This window comes from Panthera leo, chromosome C1, assembly GCF_018350215.1.
Source record: "Panthera leo isolate Ple1 chromosome C1, P.leo_Ple1_pat1.1, whole genome shotgun sequence".
In the NCBI taxonomy this organism is placed as follows: domain Eukaryota; kingdom Metazoa; phylum Chordata; class Mammalia; order Carnivora; family Felidae; genus Panthera; species Panthera leo.
Window position 1 is genome coordinate 32952018 of NC_056686.1, and position 21092 is coordinate 32973109.

The 21092-nt window shown below is 40.8% G+C and overlaps 1 protein-coding gene and 1 pseudogene across 1 annotated transcript in view; both read left to right on the top strand.

The window, feature by feature from the left end:
- Nucleotides 1–5990: 5990 nt before the first annotated feature.
- Nucleotides 5991–6123, top strand: LOC122228868 (annotated as a pseudogene).
- Nucleotides 6124–8037: 1914 nt separating this feature from the next.
- CCDC30 (coiled-coil domain containing 30) overlaps nt 8038–21092 on the top strand; it is a 126049-nt gene continuing 112994 nt past the window's right edge. The window contains exons 1-6 of the mRNA XM_042950487.1: nt 8038–8061; nt 11120–11194; nt 11949–12005; nt 13325–13445; nt 17383–17576; nt 21000–21089. Of these exons, the coding sequence (XP_042806421.1) occupies nt 11186–11194; nt 11949–12005; nt 13325–13445; nt 17383–17576; nt 21000–21089 (471 nt within the window). The 5' untranslated portion in view covers nt 8038–8061; nt 11120–11185. The remainder of the gene's footprint in view (nt 8062–11119; nt 11195–11948; nt 12006–13324; nt 13446–17382; nt 17577–20999; nt 21090–21092) is intronic.

Genomic DNA, 21092 nt, shown 5'->3' on the forward strand with positions numbered 1-21092 from the left:
ATTTACTTTTTGCTCCTTTTCCTAGATTGACTCTCTATTTGAGATAACAGTTTGCCTTTCAAATATTTTAGAACTGCTCTTAGGGGAAATTTAACTTTGGCTTCTATCCCGGGGCCAGGCAGGGACCTATTAGTGACTTCTGCCTTGAGGGAAGCTTTACAGTGTGGTAAGGAGTATGGGCTTTGGAGTCAGCCTGTTTGATGGTTCCAGCTGTGTCACCTGTGACCTTTGTAAGCTTACGCCCTTAACTTACTCTCAGGCTCCTCGTTTATAAACCAGAGATAATAAATCTCTCTGCTAAGTAATGCCCTTTGTGGCAAGGGTTAGATAAAACAGCGAAGATAAAGCATTAGTCTGGTGCCTGGCATTTAGATTTTTCACCTACGCTTAAATTTTATGGTGTATTTTCTGGTGGTGGCAGTATTATTCTGGTGCCTCGCTTGGTCCCTGAATTCTTAAGATTTCAAAGCAACTTTCACTGTCCTGAGCTTTGGGTTGGGAGTGCACAAGAAGTGTGGTTCAGAAAAATCCCCTAATGATCTGTAGGATGATCCAGAGGGCATATTGAAAAACTACCATTAATAAGTAGATAGAAATAGGAGTTATACGTATTTGATTTTAAATGCTGTTAGTGGAGCACCTGGTCGCTCAGTAGGTTAAGCATCTACCTCTTGGTTTCGGCTCAGGTCATTATCTTACGGTTTCATGAGTTCAAGCCTGGAATCGGGTTCTGCACTGGCAGCACAGAGCCTGCCTGGGATTCCCTGTCTCTGTCTCTCTCCCTGTCCCCCACTCGCGCTGACTCTCTCTCTCAAACTTTTAACAAAATAAAATATAATTAGTCCTATTTCATGGAGTTGGGAAGGGTACCCCCTTGTGTCTAATGACAGGCACAATTTTAGTTGAAAAGATTTGAGTAGAGGTGCCGAAATGCATTGAAATAAATCAGTAAGTCAGGAGATGTGACTCTTTGAGCAGAGGAAAAATAACTGCAGCAATCAGGACTATTCTGTAAGCAGCAGTTTCATTGAACAAAAATTTTAAATTAACTTAAGGTCCAATTAGCAAAACCTCAAAGACAACAAGCTGTCAGCAGTGGCTGCAGTACTGAAGGGATAGGAAGCAAAAGACTGATTTTCTTCCCTACATCTATAGCTTTATGTGAATGATGACTGTCATTATGATGTTGGAATGTCCAATAAGAGCAAATGGAGTGAAAACTAGAAGAGATCTTAATGTTTGTTTCTGCCATAATTATTACTTCCCTGGAGAACCATTTCCTATCCTGTTTTGTTATGCTTAAATAAACGCCACTTCCCTACAGGCAATTATTTAAAGTGTTTCCCAATTCAGTTTAATTTTCATTTGGAGCACTTAAACAGTATTCACACATGTTAATATTCCAAGAGATTTTTTGTTTGTTTCTTTAACAGCAAATAGGAGTGTGCAAGGGAAGAAATAATGAAAAGGAACATGAGTCAATGAGAGCGAATGAGAAGGCACTTGATCTAGATTGGATGACCAAGGATTGTTTAGAGGAAGTGACACTTGAACTGATAAGTAGGGGTTAAGTGGGCCGGAAGTGATGGTGGTGAGCATTTTAGATCAGAGTAAAAACACTTGCAGGGCTCTTGCACGAGGAAATGGTTGAAGCACTTACAGAAAGTAAGGGATAAGATCTGTCCAGACAACTGGCCAAGCTTTGGAAAGGATCCTATGTGGAACTAGAATAAGACTGAAATGTACCTGTGTGGGATATCAGCAAAGCAAGGGCCCCCAAAACAGGAGTCAAATCAAGCTTTGAAGAACTAGAATCTTCCGATAAGAGCATTTAAATGAAGATGATATAAACCAAGCCTCTGTGAAATTGTCACTTAGAAATTATTTTGCATGACATAGGTGGAGGAAGGAAGGGTTCATCCAAACTGAATTTTCAGTGCTTGGGACTTCTCCTTCCTCTCCTCCTCCTCTTCTTCCTCCTCCCCCCCCCCCCTTTCTTCTTCTTCTTCTTCTCCTCCTTCTTCTTTAGTGCTTAGAACTTCTAAAGGGCTCTGTCTCAGGGACAATTCTAGTCAAGTCCGGTTTATTCATGTTTTACAGTAATAAAGACGGGTCCAAAAATGTGATTTGTCTTAGGCGCCCCAGGTAGTGACGGATCTAGGCTTAAAACTCAGAACTCCTGACCCTCTCCCTTTTAAGAATGAAGTTGCTTCTAGAAAAAAATAAAACCATTAGGCCCGGTCTTTAGATAAGGCCAGGCGGGAAGCTATTTGATAGTTATAAATGCCCGCTAACAAAATGTATCCCCGAAGTAGCAAGCGTGCGCCCGGTTGTGACCATGGTTACTGCAAAGCCAACGGAATGAGCCGTACCTTCAATCCTGCCGAAAAACCCCGCCCCATGACCCAAAAGCCAATGGTGTGCACTGTCTCCACAGGAAGAGCAGCCCCTGAGCCAATGGTGCGCGTCGTTTCTATGGTTCCCGCCGGAAGGATGCCTTGGCGTCCCTGCGGCCAGCGCGGTTGCTATGACGCTCCGGCCTGAGAAGGCACCTGCAGCTGGCAGCGGAGCAGCGGTGGAGGAGCCGTGCGACTCGGGACTCCCCAAAAGACAATTTCCGACCTGGTTCCTGAGGTTCCCCCTGTTCCCGCTTCAGCCCCGAGGAGGAAAGCGCCTACTCCCCGTCCCTTTTCAGCATTCTACGTCTTTCCCGCTCGTCTCCCCAGTATGGCCTGAAACGGGAGAGCCTGTCGCAGCTCTGCCTTTGTAGTCGCGGGCTGGAGTGAAACCGCCTGAAGAAGGGCTCGTCCGTCTCCTGGGACCCAGCCGCCCCAGGCCTTTAGGATTAGGCTGCCTGTCTTACTGAGAGAGAGCTTGGAACCCCGTCAGTCAGCTAGGCGGGCGTTCCTTTTCCCACCGCCCAGGCGAAGACTCGGCCCTGCACCGACAACCGCGCCTGAAGGTCCCGGCCCGGACGAAGTCCTCGGAGCCACGGCTTCCCCTGGTTGTAGGCTGTTTTCTGCCCTTTCGCCTTATGTTCATCATGCGGAACCTTAATTCCCGATGAAGCTCTGGAGGCCTTTTGTATCTTCAGCCTCAGACGTCATCAAGTCAGTTACTTTCTGCCTTTCCAGCTACAACCTCATCCATTTCTCTCATCACCCAGAGTGCCAGTTTTCTCATCCTGCTCATTCCACAGCCATTTTCACCCTTTCTTGTCCACGCTGCGCGTCACTGAATGTCCATTCGTCTCCACCACCTCTGCCATCTATAGACCACCTCCCTCTGCTTTCCTACTACAATGCTTTGGGTAGCTAAGTATTCCACATTCTGCAGCTCTGGGATCATTTGGAAGATTTTCTCTGTTTCTCTGCACTGTGGCAAGCTTCCTGTCTTGGGTAAACTAGAGACTAACATGGAGAAGCGCACATTGGTAAATACAAACAGTAAATTTCTACAAGCCTAGTGTGTTTTGAAAGTGGAGGGGGAAACAACCAAAATGCATTTTTAGGCCGGTCCCAGGCTTATATAAAGAAAGAAGATTGTTCCTGGCTCAAGTGAATACTATGTTAGGTATACACGATGCTTTCATGCATGTGAAAAGATCATTCAGGATGATCATGTAACAGGATTTCAACTTTCATAAGCCCATATGAATTCAATGCCTTGATACGATAGAATTTTCTGGAGAGGAGATGCTTGAAACAGCATCTCTTGTGCCTTCTCTTCATGTCAGTTTCTTAATTAGAAGGCGTTCCTTGCTGTGTGAGCCAAGAAACAGAAATGATGAGGAGTGGTTGAAAATAAATATTTTTGGCAAAGGAGCACTCTTAGTGGTCCTTAAAAGACTGGAACATAGGACCTTAAAAATAGAGTGAGTTTCATTTAGAGCCAGTGCAATTTCCTTTTAGTTGGAAAACTTTATTTAAATTGTCTTAAAGTATGTGTTCCTTGTTGAGTCTTACTATTTCTTTCTCAGTATTCAGATTTTAATGTAAACCATTTTGAATATATGCAAAGTGTACACTTTGAGAGGGTATTTTGGGAGCCAGAATGATTTGGATATTTTTATTTCTCAGGTCAATTACGACACTTATTTATGATATCTCATACTTACAGCCAGGTCAAGTTTCCAAACACTGAGAAATTCATCTTTCTCTTCTATAATAGATTGGGGGCGGGGGGGGGGGGTGGGTAGAAGTTCTGAAACTTTTTCAGTTCTTCACATTTAATGGATAAATTCTAACTTTTGAAAAAGAGTGTTAGATGCTGTATCGCAAGGGGTTTACCTTTCCCTTCCAAAATGTATATACTGAACAACCATCATGATGGCAACATTGGAAAGTAACTCTTTTTTTAAAGATTTTATTTTGAAGTAATCGCTATACCCAGCGTGGGGCTTGAAACTCACAACCCCACAACACCGAGATCCGGGGTCCTATGTTCTACTGACTGAGCCAGCCAGGCATCCAAACAGTAACTTTTAAAAAATTTCTTTCACCGGGCGCCTGGGTGGCTCAGTCGGCTAGGCGTCCGACTTCGGCTCAGGTCACGATCTCGCGGTCCATGGGTTCGACCCCCGCGTCGGGCTCTGTGCTGACAGCCTGGAGCCTGTTTCGGATTCTGTGTCTCCCTCTCTCTGACCCTCCCCCGTTCATGCTCTGTCTCTCTCTGTCTCAAAAACAAATAAATGTTAAAAAAAAAATTTTTTTTTTTTTAAATTTCTTTCACCCTGCACAGTAGTTCTAAACCCAGGGGGTGATCTTGCTCCCCAAGAGATGTGTGGCAATGGATAGAGACATTTTTAGTTGTCTCAGCTAGGGAGATGTTACTGGCATCCAGTTGGCAGAGGCCAGGGATGCTGCTTTATATCCTTCTGTGCACAGAATATCCCCCCACAACAAAGAATTATTCAGCTCAAATGTCAACAATGCTGAGGTTGACAAACCCTGCCCTAACGTATCAAGTTTATTTTTCTGTTCTGGGTCAGTCCTTGCTCGTGTGTGTGCATTTTTACATAGCTGTAATGATAGTGTACACTTTGACTTTCCTTTTCTCTTTATATTTTAAGCATTTAAACATTGCTTTCAATTTGAGAGAGGCGGGGAGGGGGCACGCATGTGCCAGCACAAGCAGGGGAAGGGCAGAGGGACAGGGAGAGAGAGAATCTCAAGCAAGCTGCACACCCAGTGTGGAGCCCAGCGAGGGGTTCAATCCCACCACCATGAGATCATGACCTGAGGCAAAACCAAGAGTTGGATGCTTAACCACCTGAGCCACCCAGACACACCTATAATTCTCTTAATGTGTATTTATTTTGAGAGACAGAGAATGAGTGGGGGAGAGGCAGAGAGAGAGAGGGGGGGGGAGAGAGAGCATCTGAAGCAGACTCTGCACTCTCAGCACGGAGCCCAATGCAGGGCTCAATCCCACAAACCATGAGATCACGATCTGAGCTGAAATCAAGAGTCAGACGCTCAACCGACTGAGCCATTCAGGCAGCCCAAGATGTCTATCATTTTTAAATTGTATTTGTGTAGAAGGAAGGAAGAAAGGTTAGGGTGAGTAGCCTATCTGGATATTTCAGTTTCTGTGGCCATGCTATTTACGTTTGTTTCCTAATGTCATTCTAAGACCATGAGATCCCAACCTCATCTTTCGCTCGGAGCCAAAAGATGTGCTGTAGCACAAGGTGTGGTCCTGGCCCCTTCACCATAGTTTGAGGGCACCTGTAGGGGAAATAAGAACGAGAAGCGATGAATCTACACCCATTCTTCTTGCCCTCGTTCCATTTAAAATCCTTTTTCTCTGTCTCAGCTTGCTTTGACAGCTTTACCAACTCATTCTTTACATCTGGAAGTTTTGAGGGGCCCCTAAAAGTTTTTAAGATACTCAGTGAGCATGTATTCAGTATCTACTTTGTAGAGAATAGTTGTGTGTGCTTTGATATGTGGGTAATTTGAGGCACAGTTTAGATGTCAGAGCATTTAATCGCTTCTCGGCCTTTTGGCTAAGATCAAGTGTAGATGTCAGAGCATTTATAATTCAAATAATGGATTTATATTGCTTTAAGGTCTGCTTTTTTAGAATTTTCTATCTCCATTGAGTCCCAGTAAATCCCCTGGGAAAATGTGCATTCTGGGATGTCATAGCAGAACAGGCAGAGGGGCCCAAATGTTCAAAGTCATGGAAATAATCAGCAGCGTGAGGGGGATCAGTGAGTGCACCGGCGTGGAAGGCTAATGTCAAGGTGTGGCGGAAGACAAGGCTATAGAGACAGGCAGGAACCAGGTTGTGAAGAATCTCTGGTGCCAAGCTAAGGGGTTGAACTCTTCCTGAAAGCACTGCAAATGATAAGCAGCAAGTGATTTGCATTCAGAACGGTCAGTCTGAGGGCTGTGGATGGGGGCCAGCCTGGCAGCAGGGACATCAGTTACGGATACAATAAACTGGACAATAAATGAGGAGAGCCTACACTAAGGCAGCACTGTTAGATAAGAGGGAGAATCTACACATTCAGGGACTGGTTGTTAATGAGAGTGGGATAAATAAGAAGGCAGGGCCATGGATGCCTCCCAGGTTTCTGGCTTATGAAACTATATTGATGGTGATTTTATTAACTATTGAATACAGAAGGCGGAGCAGGTGGAAAGGAAAGATGAGTGGATTGTTCAAACTGAGTTGTTCATCAGATAATTAGATATGCATTGGTCTTAAATAGTAGACTCATTTTAGATTGCCTTCCTAGCCTACATCCTCTTCTTTGGAATTTGTACCTCTCCAGCAATCCTTGCTTAAAGAGTAGACTTTGGTTGGGGCGCCTGGGTGGCTCAGTCGGTTAAGGGTCCGTGACTCTGGTCATGCATGAGGCGCTCTGTGAGTTCAAGCCCTGTGTTGGCCCTGTGCTGACAGCTAAGAGCCTGGAGCCTGCTTCAGATTCTGTGTCTCCCTCTCTGCCTGTCCCTCCCCCGCTCGTTCTCTCTCTTTCTCTCTCACCCTCTCTCTCTCTCAAAAAACAAATGAACATTTAAAAAAATTTTTAAAAGAGGAGACCTTGGTGGCTGTATTTACACCCCTACTTCCAACCCATTCTAGTCACAATGGACTGAATGAGGATTATACAACTAACTTTGGAGAGGGGGGCACAGTTCATTGGGTGAGCAAAAAATAATCATCCCTCTTTCATGAATTCGAACTAAAAGATAAAGAACAGAAATGACTTATCTGAAAAGTTACATAGGCTTAACATGTGAATGGCTGTTTTTAGCCTGGCCGATGAGCAGGCAGAGACAGTCCATCCATGTAGAAAAGCTAGCAAATGGGGGCAGATTCATGGGGAAACGACAGAGCCGAAAGACCTCATGGGTCAGGCTAGTTCCAGTCTAGTCCAGGATGCGCTGCACAGTTCCATATCCAGCTCCTATGTAGTTATATTTATTTTCCAGCGTATGCCCTTGTGTTTTATTCTTTAAGTAACCCTCCTGTAGTAGTTTGGATTGGTTGGCCATGAGGGTCAGAAAGCTCAAAATAAAAATGGCTGGAGAAAGATAGAAATTTATGTCTGCCAAATAAGAGTCAAGAAGAAATCAGTCCAGACATCTTGAAATTGTCAGAGATTCACAGATTTCTTTTCTCATGATAGTATATTATCTGTGGCATGTGGCTGCTAGCCGATGGTGTCCAGGATGGCTGCTCGAACTTCAACTATCTTGTGTGCATTCCAGCCAGTGGAATGGAAGAACGAGTGAGGAAGGGGGAATCCTGTTCCTTTCAGGGCACTTCCTAGAGGTGGCACACAATTCCACTTGCATCCCATTGATCAGAACTTAGTCACATGGCTGTATCTAGCAGTAAGGCAGGCAGACGTGTGATCATTCGGGAAACCAGATTATTTTACGCTGCGGGAAAGGGAAGAATAAATATTGGAGGACAAAGCGCAGTCTTTGCCACATGCACTTGTGTTTGTTAACTTCAGTGTGTTTCTGTTTTTTCCCATTTTTTCTAGATAGATCTGGAGCTTCACAGAGATGGATTATTATTTAATGCTAACAATCCCATGAGGTAGGCATTATTATTAATCCACTTTGGGGGGAAACCAAAGTTTAAAGAAGTTAGGTGACTTGCCTAGTCATGAAACTAGAAAATGGTGGAGGCAGGGTTTCAAGATGTGTCAGACTCCTATACCCAAGCTGTTAATGACCATAGTAGTGAGAAAGGCAGAGAGCCAAAGGCAGAGTTCTTAGGAATGGCAGCATCTCAAGGGGCTGTGGATGAAGAGGAGCCCAGGAAGAAAACAGAGAAGGAAAGGTCAGAGAGGTAACAGTAAAAACAGGAGAAAGTGATGTCACAGAACAGAGAAGGGAAACACTTTCAAGATAGGAGTGGACATAATGCAGAGAGATCATATATAAAAGTTACAGAAACATGTCCAATTTGGCATTTTGAACAATTTTTAACAGTTATTCATTTTTGAGAGAGACAGAGCATGAGTGGTGAGTAGCAGAGAGAGAGGGGGATACAGAATCCGAAGCAGGCTCCAGGCTCTGAGCTGTCAGCACAGAGCCTGGCGTGAGATCCAAACTCGTGAACTGTGAGATCATGACCTGAGCTGAAGTCGGAAGCTCAATCAACTGAGCCACCCAGGTGCCCATTGGTAACTGATATTTTTAGTATAGTGGTAAGAACAGAAGCCAAAGTGCAGTTATTTGAGGAGGGGAAGACAAATTAGAAGGAGGACAGTAGCTTCTGAGGAATGTGGTGGGGTCAAAGGAGGGTTATTTTTGTATCTTTATTTCTACGACAAACATCTTGAGCAAAGGGCAAGAGATCAGTAGAGAAGGAGATAATGAGTATACAGAAGAGAAAAGCTTTCTTGAAGAAGCCATAGGGACAGGATCTAGAACACAGGTGAAGAAATTTGCTTTGGTCAGGAGGATGGAAATCTCCTCCACTGAGGGGGAAAGAGAACAAGGTCTCTAATGATGAAGGCTAGTACCTTGCTGTAAGGGAAGAAGCTGACAAAGTTATATGATGACCCTAGTTTTGCTAGTGCTGTGGGAGACAAGATCATCTGCCAAAAGAGGGGAGAGGTAAGACTTGGAGTTTGATGGGAGAGATGAAAGTTCTGAATAGCTGCTGAGTGAAATGGTAACAGAATCTGGTAAAGAATGCATAGAATGATCTAGCAGCCGAGAAGCTTGTCTCAAGCTGCAGCCATGAATTTGTAGTGGCTTCAGTCGGCTTGCTTGTTTTATTTTTCCGTACCAGCACTCAGCAAACTGAAATAGATGGTTGAACTTTTCAGTAGAAAAGGCAAATGGTTGAACTTTTCCAGGGCTAGGATTTTCAGGGAAGGTGGGGCAAGGAGCAAGATAAGGGGGGACATTGATGAGAGGTTGAAATGATCAACTGTTGGGTCCAGGCTTGGCAGGAAAAGCCAAAAATATCTGGTAGTTTGAGAGAGGTAATGGTCCAGGGACTAAAGTCTCACTGTCATTGTAAAACAATTATAGTTTAAGAGAGCAATCACCTCACACCCGTTAGTATGGCTATGATATATATCACTGTATATATAAAACAAATATAACAAACTTTGTCAAAGATGTGGAGAAATGGGAACCCTTCTACATTGCATGGTGGGAACATAAAATGGTGCAGCTGCTTTGGAAAACAGTACAGCAGCTCCTCAAAAAGTTAAACAGAATTATATGATAACAATTCTACGTCTAAGTATATACCCAAAACAATTGAAAGCAGGGGCTTAAATGGATATTTGTATACCCATGATCACAGAACTGTTAATTCACACCAGTTGAAAGGTGGAAACAGCCCAAATGTCCATTACAGATGAGTGAATAAACAAAATGTAAACACACGTGTGCACACACAGACAGGAACTAGAATATTATTTAGCCTTAAAAAGGGAGAAGGAGAATGTGATTGGGGACCAGATGATGGGAGTGTGGGGGAGAGGAGCATGGCAAGATTTTTAGCTGTCAGTCATGAGGAGGACACATAGGGTACAAAGATCCAGACCTGGGTCCTTTTTTCTTCCTGTGTGAGATTCAGATGATAATTAGAATTCTATATTGCCCATTAAAAATATTAATGTGAAAATGATAAGACTCTGAAGAACATAGCAAGAAAGGAGAAAAATAATAAAAAACATGATTTTGCTGTTAAAAAAACAAAACAGTATTATTTCTGTGGACTGTCTGCAGTACAGTAATAATTATGCATATCACTACAATTTGGGTGAGATTAACTTGGTTAAAAGCTGTGTTTGATTTTAACAGCAAGTCTGATTCACAGCTGGAGGTTCTAGTAACACAAATACAAACAACTCCAGCAAGTGGGAATCTATGTTTCACCTACTATTATAGTGTAAACTGTTTTGTAGCAGGACTACTTTGAATTGAAAAAGCTAAAGATTATATTGATGGCAGGCTTATATCAGGAAGTTTTGGAAGAGAGCTGAATGATTTAGAAGTCACCAGAAATTATAAGCCATATACTGTGAGCACAATAATTCCTTGATGGCACAGGAGCAGTGTGCGGTCTAGCTTCCAGAGGAGTCCCTGTGTCTCTCAAATTCAACGGAGGGCGCTTCTTTGGAATTTATAACTTTGCAAGGGGCCTTCGGGCGATTTTCAGATTACTAAATTATAAACTTCAGAACTGGGTATACAGAAAAGCGTGTATTTTTTTTAAACACACATTTGTATTGTGTGTGTGTGTGTGTGTATATATATCATGTCATCATTTCTTTTTTTTTTCATCATTTCTTATTTTAGAGATACTGTAAAGCTGTTTGAAACTTTAATTTTCTTTGTGTTGTTGGCTACTTCATGTAAGTGTTCATCATAACTGGATAACATACCCATTAATTAACAGAACTAGACTATACTTTGTACAGAGACTAACTCTGGGTGTATATACATATCAGATTTCTTGCATGCTCAGTTGTGTGTGTGTGCATGTGTGTGTGTGTACATACACATATGCTCATCTCTTCCACCAAGGCACAAGTGCAGTTAGAATACGTACTTCACCATCTTGACAAAGAAGGGATTGGACCCCTTGTTGCTACAGAAGAACCACTCTATTTCGTTTATTCCAGAATGAAGACAGGCTGAGCACTGCTACCAGAAATTTAGAAGAGCTTACAGTGAAGCACACGGAAGCAATGAAAGAAGTAAGAGCTAATAACATAAAGTTTTAAGATACCTGTGGTTTTGTTCATTGTCCTTCATTAAACTGACACATTAAAAACCAACATTTGAATATTACTGTGCAGTTTGCAAAGCACTCACAAGTATAATTTTTTTCATGAACTATGCCAACAGTCTGCATTGGTTTCCAGTAGAGTACATGTACAGGATGTTACCCAGAAATGAATGGCTGAAGATCCCAGCAGGTCTGCTCAAGGTGGCTTTCGTTATCTTTGTTTCAATAACCCACCCTCCAGCCGACTCTCTTGCTTGTAGGCTTAGAAACCTGAGTAGTCAGTGTTCTGTAAGAGGATCTGTTTCTCAAAGATGATCTTGAATTAACCACACTCACAAAGAAGTTTATGGAAAAATAGATACCAGCTTACTAACTGACGGTAAGAAACATAATTGTCACAGGAACGAGACATACATGTCCTGTGGCTGATGGATTCTTTCCCTACAGGTACACTACATGGGAAGCCAAACAGATGTTTGGTTACAGATGTTTACTCGCTGAACAAATCATTCTAAATTTTTATAGCACTGGCTAAGATAGCCTGAATTCCACAAGAGGGCTAATCTATACCTGCCCTTACTTCTGGACCTGTTATAGACTAGAACCAGGGTCCCCAGCCCTTAGATGAGTAGATAATGACATCTTTTGTCTTTCTTATCACTCTTTTTGATGTTTCCAATACTGATCAACATACTTTCTGACGTATTCTTTCTTTAAACAAGTTAAGAAATTCAGATTGCTTGGAAATCACTCTGCTGTGTTTCATCATCTCAGCTCAGGTATGCAACTTACTGATTTTTAAATTTAACTCTTAGAGGACAACTTTATTTCCAAACTCAGAGAAGAATGCAGCTCCTTTAGAACAAAAGCAGGATAGCATAATAGACGATGCTATTATTATCTATAGCATAATAGACCAATAATAGACCATGAACTTTAACATTAGGCACAAGGGGGTGAAGCATTGCCTTTAGTACTGTCTTTGTGTGTAACCTTGGGTAAGTTACTTCACTTCTTTGAACTTGAAATTCCTCATCTGTAAGATGGGGATGATAATAGCTTCTTCAAAGAGATTTGTGAAGTTTACAAGTACATGTGAGGTTAAAGCACACAAAACATTTCACACACACATACTTGACACCTAGCAAGTAGTCAATAAATTATAGGTGTTATTATTAGAAATAGGTAGTGTTGTTCCTGCCATTTTGAAGAGAAAGACATTGAAGATTAGCAGGAAGTTATTAAGTTGGGTGGCAGTGCTCTGTTACCTCCTATACCACTCAGCTTTTTGTGTTTGTATTGTGAGGAGTTGTCCTCACAATTCAGTAAAACTAAATTCAGTTACTTTGGTAGTCTATCTCTAAGCAATTTGGCACAGTAGGTAAGAGCTTAGCCTCTGGGTGGGCCTGCTGAGTGTGAGGTCTAGCTCCTCCTCTTACTCAATCCTGCATGACACAGCAAACCCCTTGGACTCTAGCCACCTGCTTCCTCCCCTACAAAGGGGGAGGATAACAGTCTCATAGGATTGTGGTGAAAAGTAAATATTTGATGTCCTTAGTACAGTACCCAGAGCATCGAGTTAGCTTTTAATCTATTATTATGAGCCACATAAAAGTACCTGTTGTGAAGCTGCCATATGAACCAGAAGCTGTTTTTTTAATACTCAATAATTTATTTTAATGCAGTCTTCTATTAAGATTTCAGACTTCTTAATCATCATTGTTAGCATAGGAGTATAAACAATTATTGTGGAGATTTTTCTCTGTTTATGAGTATCATGACTATATTCCCTAAACTATAGATAAGGCAACTTGATTTAAAACCTGATATGTTAATGGGAAAAAAAAAAAAGTAGAGATTGTGACTGTCCCAGAAATTTGTGGTGATATATCGTCATATCTATGGGAAACAATGACTGATAACATAAAACAGCTGGAAGGAAGTTTAGGGAGGGAGACCCACACTTAAGGAAAGCTGAATTTTCTGCCTATTTCTTAGATTATAGACACAACAGTATAGTGATCTCTTCATAGACTTGATATGGGGTACTATATGATCCATGGACTAACAGTAAAAAAATGTATTATTTTCTTTCTAGATGGAAAAGTATGCAAACCATGTCCATACCTTAACAGAGGAAAGAGAAACATTGTCTCACGGTTGTGAAAAGGAAAACAAACAGTTTAGACATGAGGTTAAAGTGCTCCAACCGAAACAGGGTAATTTTTCCTCTTATAAAAATATAAAGTTAATTTTTTTTCTAATTCTAAAAGGAATATGCAACAATTATAGGAAATTGGAAAATGTATAAAAGAAGGAAGGGGAAAATTACTATATGTCTTCCACTCCAAGAAAAGTACTTATAATGTTTTGGGTGTATTTTCTGCCTGGTCTTTTTAAATTATCTGTTGTGAAATAGTCTGAAATGTGTGTGAGAGAGCACAGGATGGTCATTTCCTTCAGCCTCTATTAGAGCACTTACCACACTGTCCTAGTGACCTGTGTCAGCTCCTCTGGGGCAGAGATCTTGCCCTGGTCTTAGTGATTTCTGTGTTCCCCATCACACCTGCCCTGTAAAGTACCTAGCATATTATGGACTCAGAAAATATTTAAGTACTGCAAAGCTACAAAAGAGGATACAGATAGGACCCCTTTAGAATATTCTATTTTGTTTAACCTCACAAATTAGATATTATTATTATATATGGTCGGTGATTATATCTACCACACATTTATTATTTTCTGTACTCAGCATTTTTCCTTGCATCTCAGATATTCTATTTGAAATCTTTTTTTTTTTTTTTTTTTTTCAATTTAGAACTTCCTTTCATGAGGGTCTGCTGATGGAAGTTTTTTCTTTATTTTGAATCTCAGACGGGAAAGTTGAGTTAATCACAGGATATATCTCATATGAACTACACTCTTGTTTCCTTTAATTTCATTTCTTGTTTTGCATTGAATATACTGAGTTTCCTTCTTCTGGCTTAATAGTTTGTGTTCTATTTTTGTTTGTATAGTGGTTGCATTTTAAGAGTTTTAAGTTTTCTTCTGGCATTTTTAGCTATTCTCAGCAGGAGTGTTGTTCAGGGCTCTAAGCTGCCATTCCATGAGAAACAGAAGATATGTATGTCCTGCTGCCAGCATAAATTAGCTTTTGAAGGATTGGTAAATAGGGGAATTATGTCATTTCAAGGCAGAAGTTCATATACAGTTTCCCCCAGCATGTTAATGATTTTGGCTTACCAGCAAGCAAGCCTTGGAGTTTATACGTGAAACTCATTTGTCCCACATTATTCTTCTGGCCTCAGTTTGGCCACATGTTTCTCCTTGGAAGTGCTTATTGTAAAGATATCCCTAATCTTTGTGCATTTTGCCTTTGTTTCCATAACTCCACAGACTCAACTCTTTTAGCTCACCTTTACAGCAAGCCTGGTTTTTAAAAAGAAGATAAAGCCCTATATTTACTATAGTATTTCTTTTTTTTTTTTAATTTTTTTAACGTTTATTTATTTTTGAGACAGAGAGAGACACAGCATGAACGGGGGAGGGGCAGAGAGAGAGGGAGACACAGAATTGGAAGCAAGCTCCAGGCTCTGAGCCATCAGCCCAGAGCCCGACGCGGGGCTCGAACCCGCGGACCGCGAGATCGTGACCTGAGCTGAAGTCGGACGCTTAACCGACTGAGCCACCCAGGCGCCCCTACTATAGTATTTCTATACTTGATGGAATTTGATGTAACTCTTTTAATGTACCAGTATAATTATAAGGATTGTCAGTGTTTTTTATAGCACTCTAGTTACACAATGACAGAGATTTAGAATGGTCTATACCAATCTGTTTTTTGCAAGAAGCCCTATTATTTTTAGTGAGCACTTTACAAAATACAAGTTTGTTTGTTTGGGGAACATAAAACTTAATTACTCCAGAAAAGCTTATATAATTGAAGGTTGAAGATAGAGCTAATATGACTAGATAATGGACGTAATGTTGGGTGGGAGAAAATGGGGGAAATCACTTGTGTCCCAAAGCTTTCTGGCCTGGGCATTTGGAATATTAGAGTTCCAGCTACTCAGGTGGGGGAGACTATGGGAAATCCCATTTGAGGAAGACCGTAAAGAGCTTGCTTTTGGACATGTACATTTTGATGCATGTATTAGACATCCAAGTGGGAATGTCAAGTAGACAACTGTGTAAGTTTGGAAGGCACCACAAGCTGCAGCTGTGAATTTGGGAGTCATCAGTATATAGCCAAACCTAAAGCCTTGGGACTATAGGGATTATCTGGGGAGTAAAAGAGGATTCGGGGATGGGCCCTGGGACATTCCTATGTTTAGAGGCTGAAAAGGTGAGAAATTAGCCAAGGAGTCTGTGAAGAAGTGGCCCGCAAGGTGGGAGGAAAACCAGCAGAGTGTGGGGTCCCAGAGAGAAATGACGACAGTGTTTTAAGAAAAGGATGTGAACAAGTAGGTCAGATATCACTGATAGGATATGTAGAACAAGGACAGATCATTCACTATAGGATTTGGTCACATGAAGGTCATCAGTAACTTTGACAAGAGCTGCTTCTGTGGAGTGGTAGGTATGAAAGCCTGCTTGCAGTGAACTCAGGAAGGAGTGGTAGGAGAGGAAGAGGGGACATGGCAATGGTTGATCCCTTCTTGAAGCTGTGCTATAAAGGAAAGTGAGGAAGTTGTGTAGAAGCTGGAGAGGGATATGAGATTGAAGGAAGATTTCTTCTTGTGTTCATTGTTGTTTTTAGTGGGAGATATGATAGCATGTCTTGAAGATAATTACAATGCTAAGTTGGGAAGAAAGCTTGATGGGGCAATCGAGAGGAGTCAACTGCGAGCGTGTGGTCTTTGAGATAAGTGGGAATGGGATCCAGTGCACAAGGGGAGAGTTAGAAGCAAGGATAGTTTGTTAAATTGCACGAGAGATTTATGAGATTTAAAAGATTTTGGAATCTTTGAAAGATTGTGGAAGCTGTCTTTGGAGTGTGCTTTTTTTCTCAGTGAAATAAGAAGCAGGGTATTCAGCGGAGAGTGAGGGCAGGGAAAGGAGCTGTTGGAGACTTGAGGAGAGAGAGGAATGAAATAATGGTCTAGAGCTCTAGAAAATATAAGAGAATGAGAGAGAATTCTGGGGAATTGTGGGAGGATTGCTGGACAATAAAGACTCACTTGAGGCGAGTAGACATGAAGTGAGAGTGAAACCAATCAGCCCTGGCTGTGCAGTTTTCTCCAGCAACATTCAGCTTCTGGAGTGAGGTGCAGTGGGGCTGAAGGGTTGGACTTAAACAGGCTGGAATTCTGTCAACCAAGTATAACGGAAGGAAAGAGAGGCATGGGAGTTGTGAATGTTTCAAGAGAGTGATGATAACAATGAACTGGTTGGATGAATCTAAGCTAGTTAAGAAAGTGAGAACAAGAGTGGGGTAAGGAACATTGAGCAGTGTTTCAAGTCAGTGGATTATAGTTACCAGTATGGCCAAAAACTTGTTGACATCCAGCTGCTAGAAGTACATAGGAAGGGGTGATTGGAGAATGGGATGCTGGAAATTGAGACTGGGGAGTTGCTGCTAATGACTCCCATAGAATTACTATGGGAGTAGAGAATGAGATGGCGTAGAGGACTCTTTGGAAGTTAGTTGCTAAACAGACTGAGAAGCCAGGGCACTAGAATAATCTATCTGAATGTTGAAATCACCAAGAATTTTGGTAGGACTTGTTGCGTAATGTTATGCAAGTTAATTGGCTTGTCGGTGCCTGCATCCTTGTCTCATGAATGAGATAATCATGTTTCCTACCTCAGTGGCTTTTGCAAGGATTAGATGAGATAAATTTATCTTAAATGCCTAGTACAATACCTGCCACATAGTAAGCACTCAATAAAACAACAACGAATTTTAAAGTTATCCAATAGTAAGAATATCTACCATTTTTGAGAACCTTTTCCCGTTTGTTTTTTTTTTTTTGTTATTATTTCTGAAAGTTTGCAAACACCCTGGACAGATAGAAAGAAGAGTGGTAGTAACAGTATAACTGATTTTTAAAATTAATTTGCTGTGTAATTAAGAACACATTTAACATCATATAACCGCAATTATTTGCCTGCATTTCTTTTAATAGTTTTGTATTTGTTATTTCTTCCGAACAGAAGTGCAAATAAAAGAGGTTGAAGAAATGTTGTATCAAGAGGGCTTATCTGAAATAGCTCTGAGCAGCCCCAGTGAACAGATTGCATACTTACTGGTAGAAAGAAGTACACTCTTGCAGAAACTGGAAGCCCGGGGCCCAAAGCCAGAGTCACAAAGGTGTATGACCAGTAAATTCCTGAAAGAACATCCCCAGGTATTCTGAAATTAACTAAGTAATTGAATAAGAGGCAGGCCAGTCTTTTAGTATTTGTTTTTTCAATCATTCATTCATTAAATTATAAGGAAGCCAGTTTTAATAATGCTTAAGAATATAAGTTTTAGGGCACCTGGGTGGTTCAGTCAGTAAAGGGTCTGACTCTTAATTTTTTTTTTAATTTTTTTTAATGTTTTTTATTTTATTTTGAGAGAGAGACAGAGTGTGAGTGGGTGAGGGGCAGAGAGAGAGGGAGACACAGAATCCAAAGCAGGCTTCAGGCTCCGAGCTGTCGGCACAGAGTGCGACATGGGGCTTGAACTCACGGACTGTGAGATCATGACCTGAGCCAAAGCCGGACACCCAACCAATTGAGCCACCCAGGTGCCCCTGACTCTTGATTTTGGCTCAGGTCATCATCTCACGCTTCTGCCTGAGTCTGAGCCCCACTGTGGGATTCTCTCTCTCCCCGCCTCTCTCTCTGCCCCTCCCCTACTCACATGCTCGCTCTCTCTCTCTCTCTCTCTCTCTCAAAATAAACTTTAAAACAAAAAAAGAATATAGGTTTTAGATTGGGGTGGACTTCCCCTGCTACTTGTTTGTGGTATGACTTTGCACAAGTTACCTTTTGTGAACCTTGATTTTCTCATTAATAAAATCTGAGATCCACTCAACTACTCCACAAGGTGATCATGAAAATGAAATAACACATATAAGGCTCTAGAATAGTACCTCACACATTTATTAGCATTATTGTAGGGGACTTTTTCTCCACAAAAATCTGTAGTAAAAGGTAAAAGATTTATGCCATCTGAAAAAAAACCAGAGTATTAATTAGCATTATTGTTTTTATTTATTGAGAACATTCCATGTGCCAGGATCTGTGCCAGTGGATGTAGAAACAAAGTCAAGTCAGACATGATTTGGACTTCCAAGGAACTTACAAGCTAATGGAGGAAGGAAAAAAAGCCAGTGGTTACAGTTCAGTGTGGAAAGTCCCATGATAAAGGCACAGAAGGCTAGGGAAACTCAGAGGAAGGGCTGAGTCAGATGTGATGAGTTACGGGACAAGAAAAGCCTTCCAGAAGAGGTGTTGAGTAGGATTTTGAAAGCTGAATAGGTGTTCATAAAGCAGCTGGGAAAGGCATTGCTGGCAGGGGAAACAGTGTATAATGCATACTGGTTCATGTGAGTGAATGCTAAGAGATGTGGCTGGAGACTCATATGCTGAACTGAAGTTTGTACTTAGCACCCAGCAATGTTCCTGGATCACAGTAGAGGCATAAATCATTTTTTAAACGATTTTATTTTTAAGTAATTTCTACACCCAATGCAGGGCTCAAACTCACAACCCGAAGATGAAGAGTTGCAGGCTACACTGACAGAGCCAGCCAAGCGCCCTGAGGCATAGAAACGTTTGGAATGCATAGATGATGGACTTGGGTGTAGAAGGTCTGGAGAGTCACTAAATAATTTTAAGAGGAAAGAGTAACGAGCTGATTCATGTTATTACAAAATCTGAGATTTTGATTTTTGGTTGTATTGAATCTATAAATCAGTTTAAGAGGAATTTACTATCTTAAAATATTGATGTGATCTGTGATCATGGAATATCTCTCCATGTATTTTTAGAAGTATATCAGTAAAGTTTTATGATTTTCCCTACAAAATCTTGCACTCTTTGTTACATGTATTCCTAGGTACTTCATATTTTTGGATGCTATTAATAGCAAATGCTATTTTTTTAAAAGAATTTAATTTTCTAATTATCTTTTGCTGGTATTTAGAAGTATAATTATTTTACATATTGGCCTATACCTAGGATTGTTGCTAAAAATTTCCATTCATTTTACTTATTTATTTATTTCTAAAATATTTTTCTCTCTATTTATTTTTAAAAATATTTACTTATTTATTTTGAGAGAGAGAGAGACAGAGAGACTGAGCAGGGGAGGGGCAGAGAGAGAGGGAAAGAGAGAATCCCAAGCAGGCTCTGTGCCACCAGCACAGAGCCCAACATGGGGCTCAAACTCACGAACTGTGAGATCATGACCTGAGCTGAATTCAAGAGTTGGACACTTAACTGACTGAGCCACCCAGGTGCCCCTTGTTTATTTTCTTAAGTAGGCTTCACGCCCAATGTGGGGCTTAAACTCACAACCCCACAATCAAGAGTCACATGCTCCACTGACTGAGCCAGCCAGGCTCCCCTCTCGTTCAGTTTAGTAAGTAATTTAAAGATCTAAAGTATTTTCTACCTGTACAATCATATTACCTAAGAAGAATGATACTTCTGTTTCTTCCTTTTCAGTCCTTATTCCTTTTAATTCTTTTTCTTGCCTTATACTGGCTAGGCTCTCTGGTATTATCTTGAAATTCATCTTATTACTGGTATTATCTAGTATTATTGTCTTGTTATTGATATCAGAGAAAGTATTCAATGATTCACTATTAAGTATGATGTTTGCTGAAGGTTTTGTTTCAAATGGTACTGTTTATTTATTATTTATACTCTTATTCCTAGTTTGCTAAGAGTTTTTATTAGAAACCAGTGGTAAGTATTTTAAATATTTTTTTATAGCCACTGAGATGATGAAATAATTTAGAACTTTAATCTGTTAATGTGAGAATTTTGTTGATTTATTTTTCTAATGTTAAACCTATTTTGCATTCCTGGGGCAAATCCAGCTTGTTCATGATATATTATCCTTTCTAGATATTACTAGCTTAGATTTGATAAAATTTTAAGATTTTTACATCTATGTTTATGAGTGAGACGATTGCCCTGTGATTTTTCTTTCTCATGTTATTTTTGTTGGGTTTTGATCTCAAGGTTTGTCTAGCCAGTGTTAGCCAACCATTTTTCGTTATTTCCTCTATCATGAGAATATTTAGATAATTTTTCCTAATCTCTCTCCCATGAAATTTTAATACTACTGATAGAGTTCTATTTATATACTGTGGAGTTCTATTTATATACTGTAGGTATATCTTGATTTGTAATAAAAAAAGTAATATTTTTTTCGCCCCCTCAGAGTCAATTTTCACTCCCTTGGGGATGATATTGTCTCACTGAGAATGCATGATCTAGCCTCACAAAATGGATTGGACTGTGCTCCTATATTTTGCTTTTAAAAAAAAATTTAAGGGGCCCCTGAGTGGCTCAGTCGGTTAAGCGGCCGACTTCGGCTCAGGTCATGATCTCGCGGTCCGTGAGTTCGAGCCCCGTGTTGGGCTATGTGCTGACCACTCAGAGCCTGAACCCTGTTTCACATTCTGTGTCTCCCTCTCTCTGACCCTCCCCCGTTCATGCTCTGTCTGTAAATGAATAAACGTTAAAAAAAAAATAAAAAAAAATTTAAATGACATTATTTAGGAAGACTGATTGATGTAAATTTCATTTATCTCTTGTTATTTATTTAGGAAAACTTTGAACAAAACCACCAGCCTCTGCGGAGAGAACAGGAGAAACATCAGGAACATGTGCAGCAGTCTAAAAAAAATCTGAGAGAGGTA